This window comes from Myotis daubentonii, chromosome 11 (assembly GCF_963259705.1).
Source record: "Myotis daubentonii chromosome 11, mMyoDau2.1, whole genome shotgun sequence".
Lineage (NCBI taxonomy): Eukaryota > Metazoa > Chordata > Mammalia > Chiroptera > Vespertilionidae > Myotis > Myotis daubentonii.
Window position 1 is genome coordinate 82,237,805 of NC_081850.1, and position 24,494 is coordinate 82,262,298.

The 24,494-nt window shown below is 70.3% G+C and overlaps 1 protein-coding gene across 4 annotated transcripts in view; it reads left to right on the forward strand.

Moving 5' to 3' along the window:
* KCNT1 (potassium sodium-activated channel subfamily T member 1) overlaps positions 1–23,884 on the forward strand; it is a 35,827-nt gene extending 11,943 nt beyond the window's left edge. For 2 of the 4 annotated variants that reach the window (XM_059658662.1, XM_059658660.1), the window contains exons 3-32: positions 1,858–1,937; positions 2,489–2,588; positions 4,558–4,614; positions 5,312–5,360; positions 5,425–5,484; positions 5,641–5,715; positions 5,797–5,880; positions 6,306–6,400; positions 7,194–7,374; positions 8,987–9,151; positions 9,274–9,410; positions 10,233–10,296; positions 10,366–10,474; positions 10,780–10,888; positions 11,561–11,710; positions 12,155–12,384; positions 12,703–12,928; positions 13,581–13,686; positions 14,027–14,199; positions 14,592–14,663; positions 14,946–15,080; positions 15,387–15,498; positions 17,062–17,163; positions 17,544–17,627; positions 17,747–17,872; positions 18,113–18,133; positions 18,940–19,258; positions 20,543–20,605; positions 23,354–23,438; positions 23,553–23,884. In XM_059658662.1, the coding sequence (XP_059514645.1) occupies positions 1,858–1,937; positions 2,489–2,588; positions 4,558–4,614; positions 5,312–5,360; positions 5,425–5,484; positions 5,641–5,715; positions 5,797–5,880; positions 6,306–6,400; positions 7,194–7,374; positions 8,987–9,151; positions 9,274–9,410; positions 10,233–10,296; positions 10,366–10,474; positions 10,780–10,888; positions 11,561–11,710; positions 12,155–12,384; positions 12,703–12,928; positions 13,581–13,686; positions 14,027–14,199; positions 14,592–14,663; positions 14,946–15,080; positions 15,387–15,498; positions 17,062–17,163; positions 17,544–17,627; positions 17,747–17,872; positions 18,113–18,133; positions 18,940–19,258; positions 20,543–20,605; positions 23,354–23,438; positions 23,553–23,673 (3,490 nt within the window). In that variant the 3' untranslated portion in view covers positions 23,674–23,884. Of the gene's footprint in view, positions 1–1,857; positions 1,938–2,488; positions 2,589–4,557; positions 4,615–5,311; positions 5,361–5,424; positions 5,485–5,640; positions 5,716–5,796; positions 5,881–6,305; positions 6,401–7,193; positions 7,375–8,986; positions 9,152–9,273; positions 9,411–10,232; positions 10,297–10,365; positions 10,475–10,779; positions 10,889–11,560; positions 11,711–12,154; positions 12,385–12,702; positions 12,929–13,580; positions 13,687–14,026; positions 14,200–14,591; positions 14,664–14,945; positions 15,081–15,386; positions 15,499–17,061; positions 17,164–17,543; positions 17,628–17,746; positions 17,949–18,112; positions 18,134–18,939; positions 19,259–20,542; positions 20,606–23,353; positions 23,439–23,552 lie in introns of those variants that run through there. The other 2 variants (XM_059658661.1, XM_059658659.1) reach the window with 2 other exon arrangements.
* The last annotated feature ends 610 nt before the right edge of the window (positions 23,885–24,494 follow it).

A 24,494-nucleotide genomic window follows, 5' to 3' on the forward strand; every position in this document is an offset into this window, starting at 1 on the left:
GCTGCCCGTCTGTGCCTGCGGCTTCTCCTTCCTCCCATATGGGCAGCGCCTCCCTCTGGGTGGATCCTGCCGCCGGGGCCTTGGGGTCGCCCGGGGGGGGGGGGGGTCCGCAGCCCAGGGCAAGGGGCGGAGGGTCAGCCCGCACTCACCAGCTATGCTGGGGGTGCGGGGCCGGGGATCTGGGAGCAAACACATCGGGGTATGGCTAGTCCTGGCAGCAGCCTGACCCCACGGGCCCCGCAGGGAACTCGCTGGGCAGGGAGTGGGGCTGTGGGGGGCGTGGGGCTGGGGTCCCCGGGAGGGGCTGGGACGGTCCTGGCAGGAGGCAGGAGCGGCCAGTGCAGATTCCAGTCTTTGCCTCGGTTTCCCAGCTCTGGGCTCAGCGGGTGTGGAGGGGACAGGACCGGCTGGGTGGGGCGGTGGCTGGGGGGCCTGTGGGGGACACGAGGATTGGGGTTCCACCTCTGAGGCTGGGCTGTGGGGCGTGTGCCCCGTCCTCACAGACCGGCTGTCTGAGCCCTGACTTCAGAGAGGAGGGTCTTTGACCGGCTCCCTTGAGACCCTCGGGGCCTCCCTGATGGGCTCCAGGTGGCATCTACAGAGGGTGGGGTTCAGGGGTTCAGAGCTGGGAGGCGGGGTAGGGCTCCCAGGAAGGAGGGAGGGTGCAGGGGGTACGCTGACCGCTGGCTCTGGGTTGGGGCCCGCTGGCCTATGGGAGACCTGTCCTGTCCCAGCCCCAGGAGGCCAGAGTGTGGCCGGGGGACCGTCCTGCACCAGGACCTGAGGGGGCAGGGCCCCTGCCGCCCCGTCCTCCCACCTGGAGCCCTGTGACCAGCAGTGGCCCCTGTGGCCCTCGGGCGGCGTGGCTCGGCTCCCGCGTGTGGCCGTCGCCTTGGCCGTGGCGTGGGACTGGGTGCTGCCTCCCCTGCACGGCTGGTCCACCGACTACCCCCGAGGGAGGCGGCGCCCGTCTCGTCCGGGGGTGACGCCCACGGCTGGCTTGTGGGTTCCTGGGCTCGTCCTGCCAATGGTGGCGACAGCCTGTGACAGAGGGTGCAAGGTCACACGGGGCGGCCAGTGCCAGCCCAGAGCAGGTGCCCACCCAGCACCCGGGTGTTGGCCTCTCGGGGGCGTGTGCTCCCCACATCCTGGAGGGAAGCATGAGGCCTCCGTGCTGCCCGCGCCCGGCTCCAGGGCCCGCTCCGGCCATCCCGCCTGCTGTCTGTCACGCCTGTGGAGGGTCAAGCCCTCACCTGGCCAGCAGGGCCGGGCAGTGCCTCATCGCCTGCAGGACTCACGTTGTCAAGGAGACCAGATGGCCTTGCCGCCCTCCCCCATCTGACTCATTCCTGCTGGGGCTGCGGGGGTGGCGTGGGGGGGCTGACCCAGGTCGCTGGGAGCCTGGGGGGGGCCCAGGGTGTCTGGGGATTGGCCGGGGGTGCAGGTGGGCCCACCTCCCCGGGGACCACCAGCAAAGCAGCTGCCCATCGGCTTCTAGAACGTTCTGTATAGACGATGTGACATGTTTGGAGCCTGTGCCAAGGCCACACGGGGCACGTTGAGTCCTGGTGGCTGGCCGTGACCGCCCGGGCTGGGGCCCCGGAGAGGTGGCCTCCCGGGAGCCTGGGGGGCGCCCAGGGGTGCCCTGAGGCTTCGGAAGGTCCGCAGGCAGGTCTGCTGGGGCCTGTGGGGGCGTTGGGCCCTGGGGCCTCCCATCCGAGGTGGAGGCGTTGACCCCGCTGCTGTCCGTCCGTCCGTCTGTCCTTTGGGCTCCTCCAGGTGGGAGAAGCCGGTGCCGGGGCTGTGGCTGGCCCCGGCTGAGCCCCCGGCTGAGCCCACGCCCGCTCCTGCCCGCAGGGTCCAGGTGGAGTTCTACGTCAACGAGAACACCTTCAAGGAGCGGCTCAAGCTATTCTTCATCAAGAACCAGAGATCCAGTGAGTGGCCTGCGGGGGGCGGGGTCCCCGGGGAAGGGTCCAGCCGTGCAGGGGGCTGGGGGGCCTGGCGGCGTGGGTGGTGGTGGGCACAAGGGCATGGGCAGTGCCCCATCTGGGCTTCACGCCACCTTCCATGCATCAGGATCTGGGCCTGGAACCTGTGGGGACCCTGCTGAACCCCGGGATGGGCCGTGGCCGTCAGGGACCCAGCCCAGCCTCCTCCCTGTGGGCCCCGGCCCTCCCGCCCTCACCCGGGGGACCCCCGGCCCCTCAGTGCGGCCCCCACTCCCCTGTAGGCTCTGTCCACAGCCTTCCCGGGGAGAGCTCGGCACTCGGACCCTCCTGGGGTGCAGGGCGGGGTGCAGAGGTCATGCCCCAGTCCCGGCCATGGGTGTGCTCCCCAGCCCCCTCCCCCGCCCAAGGAGGGCGCGGCGTGGGCACCCTGCTCCTCTGGGGGTGCCAGCGCAGCGTCCAGAGCGCAGAGCGAGGAGAATCAGCAGGGGGACCCCGGTGGCCGGGGCCCTGACGCCCCCACTCTGCCCGCCCCACAGGCCTGAGGATCCGGCTGTTCAACTTCTCCCTGAAGCTGCTCACGTGTCTCCTCTACATCGTCCGAGTCCTGCTCGATGACCCGGCCCTGGGCATTGGATGGTGGGTGCCGTGGGGCGGGGGCTGCAGGGCTGGGCCTGCTGCCATGGCGGAGGCGCTGGGCTCGGCTGGAGGCGTGACCAGCACCCAGCCGGCCCCTGGACGCCGTCTGTCCAGGGCCTTGGGGAGTCCTTCCTTCCCCATGTGACCCCTCCCAGCGTCCAAGCCCCAGGAGTGCCCTGGGCGCTGCCCTCAGGTTCCCCTGACCATCCGGCTCAGCAGGGGGAGATGGTGGCGCCTTGTCCGTGGCCCGCGGCTGCCCGGGTCCTGGAAGGGTGGGTCCTCGATTGGACGCAGCGCCCGCTCCCCGAGGTGCGGGCCTCAGCCTGGCTCTGCTCCCCGCCTGGTCCCGCCTGGACAGAGGGCTCCTCTGAGCCCCGGCCCAAGGTCAGGGGTCAGGGCTAGCGGCCCAGCTGCAGGGCCTGGGCCTCCCTCCCTCGCTGCGGCTACAGAGCTCACGGGCTTCCACGCGGGTCCTGGTGGGAGCGGTTTCTCCCCCGGGGGGCTGGTGGGTCCCCTCTGCCCCCTCGTGGCCTCCGTGGTCCCGGGGACACCCACGGGGTCCACGCGGGGCCAGGAAGTCTTGAGCGAAGTCTTTGCCGGCCAGCTCCCCGCCCCTGGCGCTCTGGACTCCCTGAGCCCCGGGTGGGGATCCGGGGTGACCTGTGTGTTCTGGTCCTCGCTCCCATTTCCGGCTGTGGCTTCGCTCCTCACTGTGGCTCCCGTGGCCACTGCCCTGTCCGGGCGTCAGTTCTTGCTGTGGACGCCGACGGCCCGCAGGCCACCCCTCTCTCCCGCCTTTTCCTCGGCGGCTCAGGCCCCGCTTGTCCCGCGCCCGTGCCCTGTGTTTCCTCCCGTGTCCGGCCCCTCCGTGCCCTCGGCCAGGGGCGGGCGCCCAAGGCTGCGGCCCCACAGTCGGCGTGTGGCCTGGTCATCCCAGTCCTCTGGGTGGGCAGCCCCTCAGAGAGGAAGGCAGAGGGAGAGAGAGAAACATCAGTGATGAGAGAACCAGGGATCGGCGGCCTCCTGCCCGCCCCTGCCGGGGAGTGAGCCAGTTACCTGTGCCTGAGCCCTGACGGGGAATCAAACCCTGACCTCCTGGTTCACAGGCCGACGCGGGGCCGGGCCAAGCAGGCTCTTCCTGCCTCTTCCCTGGCGGGTCAGCCGGGCCCTGGGCTCCTGCGGCTGAGCCGGGAAGGCCTTCCCGTCTTCACCCGTGGGCAGGGCAGACCCCACCATGTGGTTTTAGGAGGAAAAGGGGGCTCGCACCGGGTCTGTTGTCCTGGGCAGCACCTGGCCCGGGGCTGGGCGGTCGGTGAGGGCGGGAGGACGTGTGGAGGGATGGACGGGGCGGATGGCTGGCATCGCAGCCGCCGTACGGTGGAGGGAAACGGTCGCTTGAGAGAAGGGGCCGGAGCTGCCTGCCACCGGGGCTCTGGGTGGGTCCCCTGGTTGGCGCCGGCGCTGGTCGTGGTCTGGGGCCGAAGGGGCGTGTCTGCGCGCCCTGCCCCTTCTCACCGAGTGGGCGTCAGGTGGGAGGGTCGTCGTTGGAGGGACACGGGGTGAGCCTCCTGGAGTCAGCGTGTGGGCCGAGCTGCTGCTCATCTCAGGGATGCTGCCTGGCCCTGCCTGGCCTCTGCCCCCTGAAGCCCCCGGGAGCCCCTCCCCCCCCAGGGCCGCCTGTGCCCACACACAGCCCGTCCCAGCAGCCTGCTGCGACCCGTTCTCTCTAGGCTCCCCTCTCTCATCCCCGGGGGGGGGGGGGGAGTGCCCTCCTAGTTTTGCCTGCCCTTCCGAGATGCAGGGGTGTGGCTCTGGGTGGGGAGAGGGTGCCCCACGCTCCATGAGCCCCCGGGGCCCTGGGCAGGTCCTGGGCAGTGCAGGGGCCCTGGGCAGGTCCTGGGCAGTGCAGGGGCCATGGGCAGGTCCTGGGCAGTGCAGGGGCCATGGCCAGGCTGCTCTGTCTCCACAGCTGGGGCTGCCCGAAGCGGAACTACACCTTCAACGAGTCCTCCCCCGAGATCAACTGGTGAGTGCACGCCCCTCCCTGGGGGCCCGGGAGCCCAGAAGCTTCCGTGGCCCAGGCTGCCGGCGGTGCCCAGCTCAGCTTGGGGGCCCCTGGGTCCCCTGAGCCTGGGCCAGGGTGCGGTGGGCAGGACTGGGTGTCCCTGAAGGGCACCCTGAAGGGAGCAATTGGAGAGCAGGGGTCACCACAGAGGCCCCGCCCGCCTCTGAGCCGCTGGAGGATGGTGGGGGCCGAGGGGGGGACACCGTGGGCGATGCTCTGAGCCCCATCATGTCACTCAGTGCCAGGTGGTTCCTGAGGGGCCGGGGCACCTGCTGGGAGACAGGCCGTGTCCGGGGCTTGGCCACCTCGAGGCGGGGCCTTCTCCCTGCCGTCCTCCCCGATGAGGGCTTGGCCCTCGGCCTCCAGCCTCATGGGGCGCCCGGTTCTCCCACCCCCACGGCCGCCAGTGTCTCTCGAGGACCCCTCCCGTGTCACCTGACCTCGCAGCGGTCTTGCAGGCCCTGCGTGCGAAGGGCCTGTCACAGGACCAGGGAGAGGAAGACGGGCCCGCAGGCCACCCGGGCCCTCGGAGCTGCAGCCCGGCCCCCGGCAGGCAGGCGGGCAGCCCCGGCCTCGGCACCTGCCTGGAGGCCTCATCCCGGAGCCTCCCCTCGAGGGCCAGGCTGGACGCCCGCCCAGGTCACCTCTCTCTCCCCAGGGCGCCCATCCTGTGGGTGGAGAGGAAGATGGCCCTGTGGGTGACCCAGGTGAGTGGGAGGGGCTCCGCCCGCCCAGCCGGCCCCGCCCCCTCTAAGGCGCCCCCTCCCCCAGGTCATCGTGGCCGTCATCAGCTTCCTGGAGACCATGCTGCTCATCTACCTCAGCTACAAGGTGAGTGCCCGCCGGCCCTTTCCCGGAGCCCCCCCATCCTCCCCTTTGACCCCCAACCCGCCCTGACCTCTGACCCTCCAACCCTACCCCGATCTCTGACCCCCACCCACCCTGACCCTGGCCGGTCTCTCCCCGCCCTGCCCACCCGGCTCCTAGGGCAACATCTGGGAGCAGATCTTCCGTGTGTCCTTCGTCCTGGAGATGATCAACACGCTGCCCTTCATCATCACGGTGGGTGAGCTGCCGGAGCCGGGCCCCTGACCCCGGGCCCCTGACCCCTGACCCCCGGCCCCCTGACCGGCCTCCCCGCAGATCTTCTGGGCACCGCTGCGGAACCTGTTCATCCCCGTGTTTCTGAACTGCTGGCTGGCCAAGCACGCGCTGGAGAACATGATCGTGAGCGCCCCCCGCCCCCCGCCCTCCCTCCCCCCCGCCCCCCCCCGCCCCCCGAAACATGCCATCCGTCACCCAGGGCCCGCCCTTTTCCTGCCCTGGGGAAGGGCTGGGAGAGCAGGAGGGTGAAGGTGCCGGTGAGGACAGGGGGGCACGGCCAGCGCACGGGCGCGAGCAGACCCTCCGCGGAGCGTCCAAGCAGGTGCACGCGGCAGAAGCGTCAGCAGGCCCCGGGCTGTGTCCCCCCGCCCTCACGCCAGGCCCTGGCCGCCTCCCGTGCTAACTGTGAAATGGGGTGCAGCACGCAGGGCCGGCCTCTGGCTGTGCAGGACCCCCAATCCGGTGCCCTCCGCCCCACCCCGTCCCAGCCAGGGGGGCCCTGGGCTCCGTGCGGGTCCCAGCTTCTGCCGCCGGCGCCTGCCCCACAGAACGACTTCCACCGCGCCATCCTGCGGACGCAGTCGGCCATGTTCAACCAGGTCCTGATCCTCTTCTGCACCCTGCTGTGCCTGGTCTTCACGGGGTGAGCCGCCCCCGGGCCCCTCCTTGGGCAGGGCCAGGCCCGGGACAGAGGTCAGGAGGCCTTGCGGGGGAGGGGGGGCGGCTGATGGCGGGAGGACGGGGCCGCGGGAGGCGGCTCAGTGGCTGGGACCGGCCCCTGGCAGGCGGGGGCCCTTGGTTTGAGGTTTAGCTGAGAGCAAGGTGGGGAGCCCGGCACCCCACATCTTCCCATGTTCCTGCTGAGGCGCTCGTCCTGCCTGGCGTGGTGAGGCCGGTCAGGGGGGCAGGCTCCAAGGCCATGCACTTCCTGCCTCCCCCAGCACCAGACCTCTGCAGGGGCAGATTCAGCCACTCCCTCCCAGCAGCCAGTCCGCCGTGCACCCCGGGTGGGGGTCCCCGAGCTGCCCCGTGGGGTGTGCTGCGTCGGCACCTCTTGGGGGTGGCCCTCGGAAGGCCTGTCCAGCTCTAGGCCACTCGGGGTCTGAGCACCCCACACCCTGTTTGACGTCCTGGGTGGGGACGAGGCCCTGAGAGGTGGGGTGGAAGCCACCACTGACCCCAGGCCCACATCGGCCGTGCAGCTCTGCGCCCACCCCCCTGGTGAGTTATGCAGGGGACCCCCGGCCGGGGGTGTGGCTCCGCGGGAAGCACTGGCCGAGCTGGCCCGGGTCGGGCTGTGGGGGCTGGGGCGCCGGGCTCAGCCCCGGGCCACTGTGTCTCTGGGTGAGGCAGGCCCGTGGGCAGGCAGAGCTTCCCCCGGGCTCGGGGGCCAGGCCCGGCCACGCCCTGACCTGACCGCCCGGCCCGGCCCGCAGGACCTGCGGCATCCAGCACCTGGAGCGGGCGGGCGAGAACCTGTCCCTCCTGACCTCCTTCTACTTCTGCATCGTCACCTTCTCCACCGTGGGCTACGGCGACGTGACGCCCAAGATCTGGCCGTCCCAGCTGCTGGTCGTCATCATGATCTGCGTGGCCCTCGTGGTGCTCCCGCTGCAGGTGAGCCCCTTCCGGGGGGAGGGGAGGGCCGGCCGGAGAGGGAGCAGCCCTCCACGGGACCCTGCCGTGGGGCCTGGTGGCCACGCAGCCTCAGCCGTCAGTGCGGAGAGCGAGGGGTGCCCTGTGCTCTTCCTCCCGGGACCTGGGCTGAGTGTGGGCAGGAGGGGCCGGCAGGGCGTCCCCAGGGCCTTCGCAGTGCAGCAGCAGCTGTGGGAGCACGTGAGGCATGCGGCCAGCGCCCAGCGCTTCCCGCCACACCTGTCACCAAGGCCAGTCTGCCGCTGACGTGGGAAGCAGGCGAGAGCCTAGCCCAGTGCCCACCTGTGCGTAGGCCCAGAGGGGGCCAGCTGGTCTGTGTTCGGGACGGGGAGAGGGCCCCCAACTGCAGCCATCAGCCAGTCCACCAGGGGGTCCTCTGCTGACCCTGAGCTCTCCCCAACCTTGTAGCTCGGAGTCCTTCGCTGGCCCCCACTTTCCCCTTGTCCAGAGCACAGCCCCGTCCACGGCAGGACGGCCTGCCTGTGCCAGGGACATCTGAGCCGCGGAGGGCCCTAGAGGCAGCCTCACCCCACTTTCCTCCCGGGACCTTGTCAGAGGGGCCTCGGGCTCAGCCTCCCACCTCCCTCCATCCACGGCCACCGCCCCTTCCCAGGACCCCTCCCTCCACCTGCAGACGGGTCAGAGACGGTGGAGCGAGGCCGGGGTGGGCCAGCACCAGACAGCTCTGCCATGAGCACTTTGAAAGAAAAACCCTCACCAAGGATGTTTTTATTGACTTTAGAGAGAGGAAGGGAGAGGGAGAGAGAGAGAGAGAAACATCGACGTGAGAGAGGAGCATCGATCGGGTGCCTCCCGTAGGCCCCCGAGCAGGTGCCCTGACTGGGAATCAAACCCGTGACCCTCCGGTGCACTGGACGATGCTTCAACCAACAGCCACAGCAGCCAGGACCGCCACGTGCACCTGCAGTACCTTTAGTACCTGTCACTTTCCTAATTTAAAACGACTCCCAACCTGAACCTCACACCCGGGAGGCGGGGCCAGGTGGGCGGGTCCCCGACCTGCAGCCCCCATCGCCCACCTGCTGACGTGGCCCGGGGCCAGGGTCCTGAGTGTCCCTTGTGCCCGGAGCCTGGGTTCTTAGCGCCGTGGCCGGGAATTCCCTGACTCTGTTCCTGCCCTGCGGTCGCGGGCACTGGGCTAGGCTCTCGTGAGTGACACCCGTGTCCGGAGCGCAGACCTCGACAGCCACTGACGGCCACTTGGACTCTGGGGCCGGGAGCTGGACGCGCAGCCTCTCGCTGCCCCGCACGCCCACTGCGACGTCCACCCTGTCTCTGCGTGACCCCTGCGTGGCCTGTGCCACGCACACCCCCGGTTCCCAGTCGTGGTCGGGACCCAGCTCACCGTGGCCTGGCCTGCTCAGCCCTGCCCTCCTCCCTGCTCCCCGTGTCCCAGCACGAGCTGCCCGCCAGCGTCCGCCCCACTGTCTTGTCTGGGACTCTCCGCCTGCTGTTCCCACCAGGAAGGGGCCCCACAGCTGGGCCCGGGTGCCTCGCGGGCCCTCCAGTCCCCTGGGCCCAGGCCTCTGGCGCTCACCTGCTCCCCCTGCAGTGCGAGGAGCTGGTCTACCTGTGGATGGAGCGGCAGAAGTCGGGGGGCAACTACAGCCGGCACCGGGCCCAGACGGAGAAGCACGTGGTGCTGTGCGTCAGCTCCCTCAAGATCGACCTGCTCATGGACTTCCTCAACGAGTTCTACGCCCACCCCCGGCTCCAGGTGCGTCCGCCCGGGGGCCCCACCCTGGGGTGGGCCTGGGGACCAGGGCGGCCGGTGATGTGGGGACGGCCGGGCTGGCAGGGCCGGGCTGACCCCCACGCCTGCGCCCACGCCGCCCGCAGGACTATTACGTGGTCATCCTGTGCCCCACCGACATGGACATCCAGGTCCGCCGGGTCCTGCAGATCCCCCTGTGGGCCCAGCGCGTCATCTACCTCCAGGGCTCGGCGCTCAAGGACCAGGACCTCATGCGAGCCAAGTGAGCCCCGCCCGCCGCAGGCACCAGCCGTCTCCTCGCCGGGCGCCCGGGGCGGTCTCCCTCAGGTTCCAGGAGGGGCTCGGAGGCGACGGGGTGGGGCGTCCCCGCGGTGCCTGGGGGACGAGGTGGCTGTGGGCGGGTGTCTTTAAAGGCAAGCTGACAGGGTGACTTGAGGTAAGACTGGGTTCTTAAACGGAACTTTCCAGAACGTGCCCGTGCCTGTTCTGGGACTTCCAGGATCTGACACATCCTGCGTGGGGACGTGGGTTGAGCGGAGGCCCCGGCCCCCTCCCGTCTCACCAATAAAATGGGCACAGGAGCCAAGCCCCTGCCCAGGGTGTGGCCGCCGGGCACAGGCTCCCGGGTGGTCCACGCCCACCTCCAGGCCCAAGGGAGAGACAGTGGCTGCCAGGGACCGGCGGGTTCCCGGTGGTCGGTGGGAAGGGCGGGGCCTCTGACCTCCCCTGTCCTGGGCCCCCCTGCAGCCAGGGGTCCTCAGGGCTGCGGGGGGGGGGGGCGGGGGGAGGAGGTGGAACTGGGTACAGGTTGCGAGACTTGGGCAGCTCACCCCAGAGGGGACAGGCCGGTGGTCGGGGTCCAGCGTCTTTGCCAACATGTGTTCCCCTCCGTCCACCCCAGCCCCGCCTGGGTTAGTGGGGACACGGAGGATGGCGCCCACGGCGGTCAGGGCCCCGACAGGACGTCGTTAGCACAGAGAGGTGGGGTCTCGACCGGGCCCACCCCTTCCAGGTCTGCCCTGAGCCCCTGACGGCCGAGAGGGCGGGTGGCGGGGCCGGGCCAGCTCAGGTCTGTGCTCTGCAGGATGGACAACGGGGAGGCCTGCTTCATCCTCAGCAGCCGGAACGAGGTGGACCGCACAGCCGCGGTGAGTGCCCCGGCCCTGCCCCGAGCCCCTGCCGCCGCCCCGCCCTGACCACACCCTCTCGGCCCCCAGGACCACCAGACCATCCTGCGAGCCTGGGCCGTGAAGGACTTCGCCCCCAACTGCCCCCTCTACGTGCAGATCCTCAAGCCTGAGAACAAGTTTCACGTCAAGTTCGCAGGTACTGGCGTGGGGCCCCGTGTGCCCCCCGGAGTGGGCCCCTCCCCGACAGGGGGCTGGAGCACGCAGAGCCACGGCTGGGGGACAGCGGGCACCCATCCCCCCCGAGGGCGGTGGAGAGGGACCCTGTGCAGGCCTGCCGCCGGGGCTGGGGTCAGTGAGGGCAGGAGCCCAGGGCGGGGCAGGGCAGGGACATCTGCTGAGCATCTCCGTGGGCGTGTCTGAGGGGGGCACCTGGGGGGCAGGTGAGCAGGGGATTGTGGCGCAGAGGGGGCTGGGGGCGTCCGCCGACCATCCTGCCCGCAGACCACGTGGTGTGTGAGGAGGAGTGCAAGTACGCCATGCTGGCCCTGAACTGCATCTGCCCGGCCACGTCCACCCTCATCACCCTGCTGGTGCACACGTCCCGCGGCCAGTGAGTGCGCCCGCCCGCCGCCCGGGAGACCAGGGGGTGGTGGGGAGGCCTGGGACGGAGAGGGGTGTGTGCCCCGGGCAAAGGTCTCATCCAGAGGTGGGTGCTGTGGGGGAGATCACAGGTGTGGGCCCAGCTGCGGACACCAGGCCCACTCAGGACACAGGTGCTGGGGACCCTGAGCAGCCAAGGGAGGGGGGGGCTGGGGACTCCAGGCTGGGTCCATCTAGAGCAAGGGGGTGCGGTAGCTGGGGGGGCGTGGTGGCCAGGAGAGCTGCACTTGGACCCAGTACCGGCTGGCAGGGCCTGGTTTTGGGGAGAAGGTGTGTTTGGTTCACAGTATCTGGGGGGCTGAATCCCGGCTGAGCCCTGGGACAGAGCAGGCTGCTGTCCTTTCTTTGGGGGAGACCAGGCTGGGGCCCCCCTGACAGGGGCCTGGGCTCGTTATGGGACCTGAGCAGCCCTGGGGCAGGGCCCAGGCAGGGGTGGCCAGCCGTGACCCCGAAACCTCTCAGTGACCCCTAAAAATCCTTGTGCTTCCGGCTTTTAAAAACTAGCCAAGTGACCCTTCAGGCTTCGGAGGCCCAGCCAGGCAGGGAGGGGTCAGGGCCTGGGTCAGGGTCAGGGTCAGGCTGGCCGGGCTGGGGTGAAGGGCCGTGTCTCCCGCCCGCGCAGGGAGGGCCAGGAGTCCCCGGAGCAGTGGCAGCGCATGTACGGGCGCTGCTCGGGCAACGAGGTGTACCACGTGCGCATGGGCGACAGCAAGTTCTTCCGCGAGTACCAGGGCAAGAGCTTCACCTACGCCGCCTTCCACGCGCACAAGAAGTAGGCGCCCTGGGGCGGGAGTGGGGCTCCCCGTCTCCACGGTCCGGGCAGGGCGGGGCCTCGGGCTGGAGGTCAGAGTCTGCATTGGGCCTGGGTCCACCCCCCACGTGGCCTCGGGTCATTGGGTCAACCCGAGGGGAGGGCCCCCGAGCCCTGGCCTCCGGGGACCTGGCCCTGCAGAGTGGACTAGAGGCAGGCCCTTGGGTGGGGCCTTTTCAAGCCACGCCCCCTGCAGTGTGGGTGGGGCCCCGAGGAGCCTCGCCCCCGTACGGCATTGGTGGGCCCTGTCAGGCCACGCCCCCAGGCGTTGTGGGTGGAGCCCACGAGCCACGCCCCCCTGCAGTGTGGGTGGGCCCCGAGGAGCCTCGCCCCCGTACGGCATTGGTGGGCCCTGTCAGGCCACGCCCCCAGATGTGGGTGGAGCCCATGAGCCACCCCCCCCAGGTACGGCGTGTGCCTCATCGGGCTGAAGCGCGAGGAGAACAAGAGCATCCTGCTGAACCCCGGCCCGCGGCACTCGCTGGCGGCCTCCGACACCTGCTTCTACATCAACATCACGAAGGAGGAGAACTCGGCCTTCACCTTCAAGCAGGAGGAGGCGGGCCGGGGCCTCGGGGGGCCCGGGTGCGGCCAGGCCTCGCGCCTGCCGGTGCACAGCATCATCGCTTCCGTGGGTGAGCTCCGGGCCTGGGCCCGCACCCTGCCCGCCCCGCTCTCCTAGGCCTGGGCCTCCGTGTGCACGTCCGTCCAGGGCGCACCCCGGCCGCCTGCGGGGCCTTCTCTGGTTGGTGATGCCTGCCGGGCCGAGGCCACCCTGCACCGGGCCCTCGGCCCCTGGTCCGGAGGGAGAAGCAGGCTCAGGCCCAGACCCCCTGGGGTGGCGCAGGGGGGCGTGACCCTGGTTTCCGGCCAGTGTGTCCACCTCCTGGGGAGACCGCTGCCCCTGCAGAGCCTGGGGGAGGGGTGCCAGCCGGGTCGCCCCTCTGTTCCAGGGACAGTGGCCATGGATTTCCAGAACGCGGAGTGCCAGCCGGCCCCGGGCGACGGGAGCAGCAAGCTGGCGCCGCCCGCGGAGAACGGCTCTGGCAGCCGGCGGCCCAGCATCGCGCCCGTCATGGAGCTGGCCGACAGCTCCGCCCTGCTGCCCTGCGACCTGCTGAGCGACCAGTCGGAGGACGAGATGCTGCCCTCGGAGGACGAGGGGCTGTCGGTGGTGGAGTGAGTGTCACCCGGGGGCGGTGGCTGTGAGGTCGGGTGCCCAGGAAGAGGCGGGCAGCAGAGGTGGCACGGGCTCCCGTGTGTGGCAGTCCTGTGCCGCGCCCACCCTGTGTGCCGAGTCCTGGCTCCCAGGCAGCTTCAGGGGGCCTTGTTAGCAGATGGGGACCCACCACCCAGACACCAGGCACGGCCCCCTCGGGGGGCTCCTCGGTGTGGTCTGCAGAGGCCACAGACGGGAACCGGGGCCCTGGGTGAGGTGCCGTCCAGGCCTGGCCGCTGGCCCAGCTGCAGCTGCTGTCCTGCCGTCCGTCTGTCCTCAGCTCAGCCACTAGCCTGGGTCCGGACAGACAGGTGGTGCCTGACAGCAGGGCCAGGGCCGCTGGCCTGAACACCTCTTCCTCCCAGCCAGGCCCTCACCATGGCCACGCTCCGCTCCTGGCCTTCGCTGCCGGGGCACAGTGTGTGAGGACAGACTGGCCGCAGGGTTGGGGCAGAGCTGGTGGAGTCGGGGAGCGGCGACCAGGCCGCCGGGCAGGCTCGTCTGTGGGTCTGGCGCTCTGTGCGGTCGCGGCTGCCGGCCCGGAGGGCGTGGGGGAGCTGGTGGCCCCGGGGGAGTGGGGCAGGCCTTGCTGAACGCCCATGTCCGCCCCAGGTATGTGAAGGGCTACCCCCCCAACTCTCCCTACATCGGCAGCTCCCCCACCCTGTGCCACCTTCTGCCCGAGAAGGCCCCCTTCTGCTGCCTGCGGCTGGACAAGGTAGGTCTGTCCCGGCCGTGTGAGTGCACAGACATGACGGCAAGGGTACGTGACGGGGACGGCCTGACCCCCACACCGACTCACGACCTGGCTCTCGTGCCCATGCCCCCCCCCCCCCCAGTCCTTCCTGGACGCCCGTTTCCACCCTGGAGGCGTGTTTTTCCCAGAAGGCAGTTCCCTCACCAGTCAGGACACGGTGTCTGGCCCGTGAGCCGTTCTCCCAACGTGTGTGGTCCAGGAGTCCGCGTCCTCGACAGGCCCCAGTTCCTGGGGGGGCGGGGTGGGGGCGGTCCTGGGAGCCGGGCCTGGCCGCAGCGCCAGCGGGGTTCCCTCCCCGCAGGGCTGCAAGCACAACAGCTATGAAGACGCCAAGGCCTACGGCTTCAAGAACAAGCTGATCATCGTCTCGGCGGAGACGGCGGGGAACGGGCTGTACAACTTCATCGTGCCGCTGCGGGCTTACTACCGGTCCCGCAAGGAGCTCAACCCCATCGTGCTGCTGCTGGACAACAGGTGGGCCCCGCCGCCCGAGGGCGCTGGCCAGGCAGGGGGCTGGCGGAGGGCATGCCCTGAAAGCTCCCGGCTCTCACCCGCCGCCGCCCGGCTCCCACCAGCTCTGGCTCCCGCACCCTCTGTCCCTTGATACCTGTCCGTCTTCTCATGGCTTCTCATGTCCCTGTGCCCCCCACACAACCATGAGCCCCAGAAACCCCCCAGAAGCCGGGCAGCCCGGAGCCCGGGTCCAGCTTTGGTTGTCTGGCCTGGGCAAGTCCCCCAGGGCCTCGGTTCCCCTAAGAGAAATGAGCAGCCCCCTAGCCTCTAAAGGCCCCCAAGCCCCCAGGAACCCCTGCCCTGTCCAGTCCTGCTCCCCAGGACGGCACCCGCAGGACCTGCTGTCCCCACAGGCCGGACCACCACTTCCTGGAGGCCATCTGCTGCTTCCCCATGGTCTACTACATGGAGGGCTCCGTGGACAAGTATGGCCAGGGCTCAGCACCGCCACTGAGCAGGCCCCGCCCTCCTCCTCCCTCCCAGGACCCCACCCTCCTCCTCCCAGACACCCCCCTCCCCTCCTGCTCCCAGACCCCGCCCCTCCTCCCTCCCAGACCCCGCCCCTTCTGCTCCCAGACCCCGCCCCTCCTGCTCCCAGACCCTGCCCCTCCTGCTCCCAGACCCTGCCCCCTCCCCTCCTGCTCCCAGGGGTGGAGAGGGGGGCCCAGGTGCACCCGGGCATCCCGACCGCCACCTGGTCTTGCCAGCCTGGACAGCCTGCTGCAGTGCGGCATCATCTACGCGGACAACCTGGTGGTGGTGGACAAGGAGAGCACCATGAGCGCCGAGGAGGACTACATGGCCGACGCCAAGACCATCGTCAACGTGCAGACCATGTTCCGGTGAGGCCTCGCGCTCACATGCAGGGACCCGGGGCCCCTGAGTCCCGACCCCACACCCGTGACCACGGGGTGCTCTGACTCCCTTCCCTACACCCATAACTACAGGCCCCCCGAGTCCTCTCCTCAATCCGTGAACCCAGGATGCCTGCTGAGCACCTGTGACCCTGGGACCCCCCACGCCCTCCCCGACCCCACCTGTGACCCCGGAACCCCCACACCCTCCCTGACCCCACCTGTGACCCCGGGACCCCCCCCCACACCCTCTCCGCCCGGGACCCGCCCTGCCCTGAGCGCCTGCCCCCACAGCCTCTTCCCCAGCCTCAGCATCACCACGGAGCTCACGCATCCTTCCAACATGCGCTTCATGCAGTTCCGGGCCAAGGACAGCTACTCCCTGGCTCTTTCCAAACTGGAGAAGGTGAGCGCCCCTGCCTTCCCCCCTCCACCAAACCTCCCTCTCCCGCCCCCGGCCTGCTGAGCCACCAGGCGCAGAGCCTGGGCCCGGCACCTGCCCTCCTCTGACTGGGCCCCGTGAGGCTCTGATTGTGTAGCCCTGAGTCTTGGCGACCGTGGCTGGGAGCAGACATCACCCCCCCATCCTGTTAGTGACCCCAACACAGGTGACACTGAGCTTCATTTCCTCGGCCTAGACACGGCCCCGAACCTGAGACATGGCCATCTGTCAGCCTCCAGCCAGTGCGCGTGGCCATCTCCGCGCAGACCAGGGGCCAGACCAGAGAGGGACTCGCCTTAGGTCACAGCACAGCCGTGCAAGCTGGGGCAGCCCTCTGCTCCTCCGGACTCCGGGAGGGCATCAGCCCAGTGGGTGTGGAGCCAGGGGCACGGGGACCGGCCAGGGGACAGGGGCCAGCCAGGGGCAGGGACCAGCCAGGGGCATGGGGACCGGCTAGGGGCACGGGGACCAGCCAGGGGCAGGGAGCAGCCAGGGGCAGGGGGACCGGCCAGGGGATAGGGACCAGCCAGGGGCATGGGGACCAACCAGGGGCAGAGGAACCGGCCAGGGGCATGGGGACCAGCCAGGGACAGGGAGCGGCCAGGGGCAGGGAGACCAGCCAGGGGCATGGGGACCAACCAGGGGCAGGGGTCAGCCAGGGGGAGGGAGTGGCTAGGGGCAGGGGGACCGGCCAGGGGCAGGGGCCCCAGCTCTGCGGCTGTCATCTGGTGCATTCACTGACCCCAGCCCCTCCCAGGCCCCTGCTCAGGCCAGTGGCAGCATCACCCTCCACAGCCAGGGGCAGGGCTGGTGCTAAGGTGAGGGCGGCACTCAGGTTGCCCCGGGTGAGACCAGGGAGCCGGCGAGTCGCCACAGAGGAGGCCCCAGACAGCCGCCGTCTGGAGCCGGGAACAGGTTCCCTGCCAGCCCAACTCCCCAGCCTGCCCTCGCTGACCCCGTGCCACACGAGGGTGACCCCAGCACTGCCGCCCGCCCCGGCCGGGCTGCTCGTCAACCGCGGGCAGAGGGACCGCCCTGGAGCGCCATCCGCCTGCGCCCGGTTGGACAGCGGAAGCCTCGACCAGGCCGCCTGGGGCCGCCGCTTCGTCCCCGTCGGGGTGAACGGGGTGAACGGGGTGAACGGAAGCCGGGCAGGCGGCCCCCCTGGAGGCCTCCGCTCCGCGTCCAGCAGTGCCCCTGCCCCCGGCCTCTCAGGACAGAGTCGCTGAGATCACTGAGAATTGCAGGGTGATCAGAGAGCATGACCCGGGGGGCCCTGGGTCACGTGTCCTGGGCCCCCCTTCTCCCCACAGCCCCCCATCTCTTTGCTCCCGAGCTGGGGCCCCAGTGTGACCAGTGGGGACACGGAGCCTGGTGCTCAGGGCTTGCTCAGCTGCTGGTGCATGCACTCACGCACACGAGTGCGTGCCACACACCAGGCACGGGTGCACACCTCCCGCACATGCCTGCACATACGTGTGCCCCTGGGCCGAGGGCCCTGGCCCCGCTGAGCCGCCTTTCCCGCAGAGGGAGCGGGAGAACGGCTCCAACCTGGCCTTCATGTTCCGCCTGCCCTTCGCCGCCGGCCGTGTCTTCAGCATCAGCATGTTGGACACGCTGCTGTATCAGGTCAGCGGGCGGAGGCAGGGGGGCCTGCGAGGCGGTGACCGCTGGCCCCGCCGCCACTCTCTCCGGCCCGCCGAGTCCCCGCCAACACCTGTCCTCGTTCCGAGTGACCCGCCTCCCCCCGTGCCGCCCGCCCTGGGTGCCCGGGAGGCCGTCCGGCCCTGGGTGGCTCTGGGCCCCGCCCCTGCCCAGGCCCAGTGGGGACTCACCTCCCAGTCCCTCTGGCCTGACTGACCAAGCGAATGAGGGACGAGGCCAGGGAGGCCTCCGCTCGGTTGGCTGGCTGAGTGGCGCTCGGGACGGGCACGGAGGCGGGGCGCCTGGCGGGCGTGATGGGGGACGGGGCGTCCTGGGTGCCTCACCGCGCTCCTTCCTCCCGCCAGTCCTTCGTGAAGGACTACATGATCTCCATCACCAGGCTGCTGCTGGGGCTGGACACCACGCCCGGCTCCGGCTACCTCTGCGCCGTGAGTGACCGGCGGGCCGGGCGCGGGCTGCTCTGGGGGCACTGCGGGTACCCCGGGCGGCACAGGGGCCGGGCACCTGCCCCCTGCGGCCGGCCCCGCTCAGGCGCCCCCCTTTCCAGATGAAGATCACGGAGGCCGACCTCTGGATCGGCACCTACGGCCGCCTCTTCCAGAAGCTCTGCTCCTCCAGCGCCGAGATCCCCATCGGCGTCTACCGGACCCAGAGCCACCTCTTCTCCACGGAGGTGGGTGGGGGGCGGGCGGCGCCCGAGGAGCGGACAGTCCCACTTCTCGGGGCTCTGCCGTCTCCATTGTAGTTTGGGGGTCCGGTCCACGTGCCCCATACGTGGGGTACCTGGTGGGGCCCCTGTGCCTGCCCAGAAGCGCAGTGGGCGGCCTGCCCTGCAGGTGCCCATGAAGGGCTCAGGCAGAGTTGGGGGGAGGGCACCCCCAGGTACCCAGGCCGCCCCTGGTTTCCTTTCCAGCCCCACGACCTCAGAGTCCAGGTGAGCAGCCCCTTCAAGCGTAACCCGAGGCGTCCTGCTGTCGGTGGAGCCGGCCTGAGCCAGACCCACCTGGCCCGGGAGGTGGCGGCCCTGGGCAGCACCAGGGAGCTGGTCCTGGGACGTGTTGGCCACGGAGCAGCTCCGAGCTCAGGGCCTCCCCCTCCTGTACAGATGGGGAAACTGAGGCCCAGGTCGCCCAGCCACACGTGCCACCTGCATGTCGTGCTGTGGCCCCATCCCGGCGGGACCTACCCTCCCTGTCCCCAGCCCCCTGCCTCTGAAGGTGCTGCCCGGATGGGGGTCCCCACCTCACCCCTAGAGCCCCACACGTCCACTGAGCCATGCACAGGCCCTGTGCTTCCCAGGCCACCATGCTCTGGTTTCTCCTGCCCCACAAAGTGGAGAAACTGAGGCAGAGAGGTGGGGCCCCTCCATGGCAAAGTCGGGACATGCAGGGCCCAGATGGGACCCCCTGACACCAAGGCCCAGAGGTGAGGGAGCTGATGGCAGACAGGCCTACAGCCAGGGCGGGAGCCTCTGGGGCTTAGAAGGGGGCTCAGCCTGGCTCCCCCAGATGGAGAAGGACGGCACATGTGTCCCTGGGCCCTGCGGACCCCACAGGAGGCTGGGGCTGTCCTCCCGTCAACCGACTCGCTCCCCAGCCCTGCACGCCCCCCCCCCCCCGGGTTCCTCATCCCTCCCAGGCCCTGCGCCCCCTCCCAGGCCCTGCGCCCCCTCCCTGGCCCTGCACCCCTCCCCGGCCTCTTGCCCTCTCCCTCCAGCCCTCACCGCACGCCCTCGGCCAGTCCCAGGTCTCGGTGAGCATGGAGGACTGCGAGGACACGCGGGACGTGAAGGGACCCTGGGGCACACGGGTGGGGTCTGGCGGCAGCACCCACGGCCCGCACACCGTGGGCGGCGACCAGGCGGAGCACCCGCTGCTGCGGCGCAAGAGCCTGCAGTGGGCCCGGAGGCTGAGCCGCAGGAGCTCCAAGCACGTGGGCCGGGCGGCCGAGGGCATCAGCCAGCAGCGGGTCAGCCTGTCCCGGCGCTCCGAGCGGCAGGAGCTGTCCGAGCTGGTCAAGAACCGCATGAAGCACCTGGGGTTGCCCACCACCGGCTACGGTAAGACCGGCGCCGCCACCGCCTCCCTTCCGTCCATCCGTCCGCCTGCAGGCTGGTCAGAGCCCTCTGCTGGGAGGGCACAGGATCTCCAGCCCATACAGCAGGGCTCAGCCCCACCCCGCTGGGGCCTCAGAGCCCGCTGGGGCCTCAGTTTCCCCGTCTGTAACAAAGGGGCAGGAGCCAGGGCGCCCTGAAAGCCTCGGGCACTGATTGGGGTTCGGGACCGATGGGCCACCTCCGGCCAGACCCACAGGCCATCAGCAAGGCAGGGGCCACTGGGTCCTCGCGGAGAACGGATGGGCAGGGGCACCCTTGCCCAGCCCTCCATCAGCCGGAGCTTGCGCACGTCGGGCAGCTGGGCGAGCGGCACCAGGACGCTCTGCCCTTGTCCTTGTGGGACCCACTGCTGTTCGCACGGCGCAGCGACCCCTTTTCTGCTGCTTCGGGGGGATGCCGCCATCGTCAGCAGGTTCAGGCCCCCCTTCTCTGTAGCTTGTTTGGGGGAGATGTTTGCGAGCTTCACCGGGAACAGGCCTGGGTGGCCCCGCTGGCTCAGAAGAGAGCAAGCCCCTCCCTCCTCTGGAGACGCTGCCTCTGTGGATGGGCCACGGGGCCCGGCTCCTGCCCGTCCACACCCTGGGCTGGTCCAGCGCCGGCCGGTGTTGGGCTCCATCGGGGCCTCTGCTCTGCTCGGGCCTGGCTGTCCTGCTCCCCACGCTGCTTCCTGCGCCTGCTTCCGAGATCGGGCCCCGAACCCCTTCCCGGTGGGATCAGCTGGCTCAGGGCTCGTCCGGGGGCTGCCCAGGGATCACTTGGGCCGGGCTGTCCACTAGGTGTGCGGCCCTGGGCCTGTGGGGCACTTACAGGTCAGGGTCTGGGGGACAGGTGACCCCGAAGGGCCTTCTCAGCCCGGTCCCCCCCACACCCAGCCAGTTTACCTGTCCCCTCTGCTGCCCCTGCCCGGCTGGGAGCTGTCACCCCCCCTTTCCAGGGGAACACGGACGCCGAGTGGGGTGTCTGGTGTTCACGGCCCCATGGGGAGTGTGGGCAGGTGGAGATCCTAGCCGCCTCCCCGACTGCCACCGCCGCCGGCACTGCTCCCGGCCTCGCGACCCCGCCGCCCACAGAGCTGGCAGAGGAGCCGACTTCCACCCGCTTCTGACTCGCTTCCCAGGCGGCCGGCCTCCCGCGCGCCGTCGGCTGCCCCTCCCCGCTGAGCCGGGCCTGCTGCTTGCTGACCTCTCTCTCTCTGTCTGTCTGTCCCTCTTCCTGTGTGTTCCGTAGAGGATGTAGCAAATTTAACAGCCAGTGATGTCATGAATCGGGTAAACCTGGGATATTTGCAAGGTAATTCTGCTCTGGCTGACGGGCCGCCCCCTCGGGCACGCACACCCTCTGCGGAAGGGCAGCCTGGTGCCTGCCCGGCCCGGCCAGGCTGGGGGACGGGCCACAGGGAGGGTCCCTGCAGGCGGCCTCGCGCTCCCAGGCACCCGCTGCAGGGACCGCAACAGCCCTCCTCCCCCAGCGACTGCTGCTGGGACTGGCTCCGGCGTCCTGGTTGGTCCATCCCAGACAGTCCACCCAGCGCGTCCTTTCCGGTTCTTGTCGAAGCGCCACGCGCTGACCTCGCGGGCGGCCCGCCTGGCCTGCAGCTGCCCCCTGGACACCCGCGTCCCCCCAGGTCTCTCTGGGAAGCATCCAGATGGATGGTCCCAGGCCAGGATCCCCGCCCTGGTGGTGGACGTGCCCAGGCGGTGGAGGGCTGACGTCCTGCCCTGAGACCCCAGCAGAGTCCAGACCACAGGCCTCGCCGCCCAGACCCCTTTCTTCCTTGGGGACTCCTGGTGGCCCTGGGGCGGCCCCTCCATCCAGGGGTGGCAGGAGCTGACAGGCCAGGGACGGGGCCCCCGGGCCGGTGTTGGCACCGCAGGGCGCGTGCTTTTCCTTGTGCCACCCTGATGGTGCTCCCGGAAGCCCTGCAGCCCCAGCCAGCGTCGACCCCCACCAACGGGGCTGCGAGGCCCCCCCGCCCCCCACTTCCTGCTGAGGCTCCCTGGGGTGGCTGCCCTGCAGGGTCACTGGGGGTCACCAGGTGGTGTTTCCTGAGCCCCCCACCATGTGTGGGCCTGAGGGGTGCTCGACCTTGTGGGGGGAGGTGACCCTCTTAGCTAAGGCTGCAGGGAGGTTCCCCCAGAGGGTGTTGTCCTAGGGCCCCTCTGCCCTGCACCCCCAACCCGACCCCTTCCTGACAGCCACTCGGAGGGAGGCCCCGGTTACCCCCAATTTGTAGAGGAGGAAATTGGGGAGGTGTGAGAGGAGAGAGTGTGGACACCCAGGGCCAGGTCCCCGTGGAAGCTGGAATGCAGGGGGAGGTGGTACCGCCCTTGGTCACTTGCCAGGCGAGGTGTCACCAGCCCCACTCCCCCGTCCCCAGCCCCACGTCGGTGGTAAAGCCGCTGGTTCTGGGGGAATCACAGTCTTGCCCTGTGACTGACCACACCCCACCCTGTGTTGCGGCTGCCCCCACCCCGCGTGCCCCCACCCTGCAGCCCACACCCCCACAAGCACAGCCAGCCTGGCTTGGTCCAGTCTTCTAGATTCAGGACGCTGTGGCCCATCCACCGGGAGATGCAGGGCCCAGGGTGTGGCCCGGAGGCTGGCAGGAGTGCGTCCAGCTTTCAGCGGGCACCAGCCCTCAGGGGCCCCAGTGGGCCAGCCTCTCCATTCCCATTGTCCCCACTGGTGTGTGTGCCTGTGTGGCCGGCCTGCTGAGGGCTGTGGTCCGCGGTCAGGCCCCTAAGAGCCGCCTCCATCCTTCCCCTGCCTGGGCCCCGGCTACTGCAGGGTCCAGGCCCCCGTCTCTGCTGCTCACCCCGGAAATGCATGGGGGGCGCTCGGGCCGGGAGGGGCCTCTTTGCACAGCCTCCAGCGCAGCCTCCCACTCGGCACCTGGCAGCTCCTGCCCCAGGGCTCAGGCCAAGCATTTTGGGAAGAGAGACAGCGTGGCTGTTGGGCAAAGGGCTGGAGGCTGGCACCTGGTTCCGCCCAAAGGCCCCGCATGTGTGTCAGCCGGAGGCCTCCCTGTGCCCGCCTGCCCTCTGGGAGCGGCTGTGCTGGACCCGCGCTAGGGCTCGGACGCTGTGGGGCCGGTTCACTCTGCAGGCTCCAGTTCAAACCTGCAGCCCGTCCCCTCATCAGAGGTCCGGCCTTACACTCCTCCCGGGGGCACGGGGGCAAGGCCACCAGGGCGGGACCCCTGGGAGGCCGTCCCTGTGTCCCCACGGCTGCTCTGGGGCAGGAGGTGCCTCAGACACCCCCAGGCGGGCAAACGCAGGCCACAAGCCGTGCAGGGTGCTTGGGCCTCTGCCTGGATGGGGCCGTCCCCGGGTTTGGCCAGGAGACCGCTGTGAGGTGACGGTGTTTCTCCGGAACCCGTCCCCACCCCTGCGGGCCGCATCCCACAGCCGCCCAGGGAGTGGGGCGCCGGCTGTCCCCCCACAGGCCCTGCATGTGCCAAGGGGTCGCGGGAGCCGGTGTTGGGCAACAGGACAGGAGCTCAGAGCAGGAGGGAGAGCAGGGCCCTGGGGGCGGGAGAAGCCCAAGGCTGGGTCAGGAGTGTGTGCAGGTTTAGAGGCGTGTGGCGTGTGTGGTTACGTGCTGGTGTCCACGGTGTGTGCAGGTGCTCGATGCCTCTGCCGGGGCTGCCCCATCTATGAGATGCTGGCTGCTCTGGCTGAGAAGCTGCCTGGATGTGGGCAGGAGCCAGTGCCACTGCCCCTCAGGGCCAACGCCTGTGCAGGCTGGGGGCCTGGGGACGGTGCCCCTGGGGGGACCCCTGTGCGGGCTGGGGCCCGGGGATGGTGTCCATGGGGGGACCTCTGTGTAGGCTGGGGCCCGGGGACGGTTCCCCAGGGGGGACCCCTGTGTGGACTGGGGCCTGGGGACGGTGCCCCTGGGGGGACCAGGCCTGGCTGAGTTGCCAGGTGAGGGCTCGGGCAGGATGGCCAGAAAGGCTGGGAAGATTCGGTGGCTGGCAGAGCCCTGGCTTCTCTGGGCAGAGGGGTGACCGCTGCTGGGGCCCTGTCTCCTCTGCAGACGAGATGAACGACCAGCAGAACACCCTCTCCTACGTCCTCATCAACCCCCCGCCTGACACGAGGCTGGAGCCCAACGACATTGTGTAAGTGCCAGCCCCGGAGCCGTGTGGGCACCTCCACGCTGGGCATCCGGCCCACACGCTGGCTGCCTTGTGTGGGGGCGGCATTGACACCCAGGGCCCCTGCCCCACCCGCAGGTATCTCATCCGCTGCGACCCCCTGGCCCACGTGCCCAGCAGCGCCCAGAGCCGCCAGAACAGCTGCAGCAACAGGCTGGCCTCCTGCAGCCCCAAGACGCGTGATGAGACGCAGCTCTGAGCCGGCGCCCGCCCTGCTCGCTGGCATGCGGGGTGATGCATGAGCGGCATGTTCTGGCCCAGTCCTGCCCGCTGGCCCGCCGCCCGCCCGAGGCTGCTCCAGAAACGGGACTAAGGCCTCCCCTGGGTGAGGGAGACCAGGCGGAAGCCTTTTTAACCTGTTTTTACGAAGCTGCACCGTCTGTGTCCGCACGAGCGTACCACACAGCTGTGACCGGCGGCGTGGAGCAGGGACAGAGCCGCAGACTGGACGCTGCCCCTGGCCCCGACGCACCCTCACAGGATGGGAGAGGCGCCGCCCACTGCCCCGTTTTCACGTCCGCTGTGGGCCCGCTGGTCTCGGGCACAAGGTCTCCTGGGTCTGGGTCACGGGTGGAGCTCCAGCACCTGCAGCCGGGAGCCCCGTCCACAGGAAACTCAGAAGCACAGGGGCCCCCGGCTCCGCCAGGAGCCCAAGGGCGGGCGGCTCTGGACAGCTGTTGGGGGAGTGGAGGGAGGTGGGGCCCCCAGGGGACCCCCAGAGGCCCTGGACACACGGGGCTCCCGCAGCAGAGACTTGGGGGGGGAGAAGGCATTTCCCATGGGACTCTGCAGCCCCGCGTCCGCGGGCACCGGGCGGACAGGATCCCCCAGCCTGCTCCGCGCCCTTTTAGCCCTGACCTGAAGCACAACCGGCCGCTAGGCTGCTGGCCGCTGGCCGCTGGGTTGCTGGCCACGTCGCTGGAATCAGAGGGTTTCTCTTTGAGGGCGGGGCTCTGGGTGGGGCCGCCTGCCGGGTGCCCCTGTGGTTCCCGCGGGACTGTGACTGACAGGTTTGCGTGG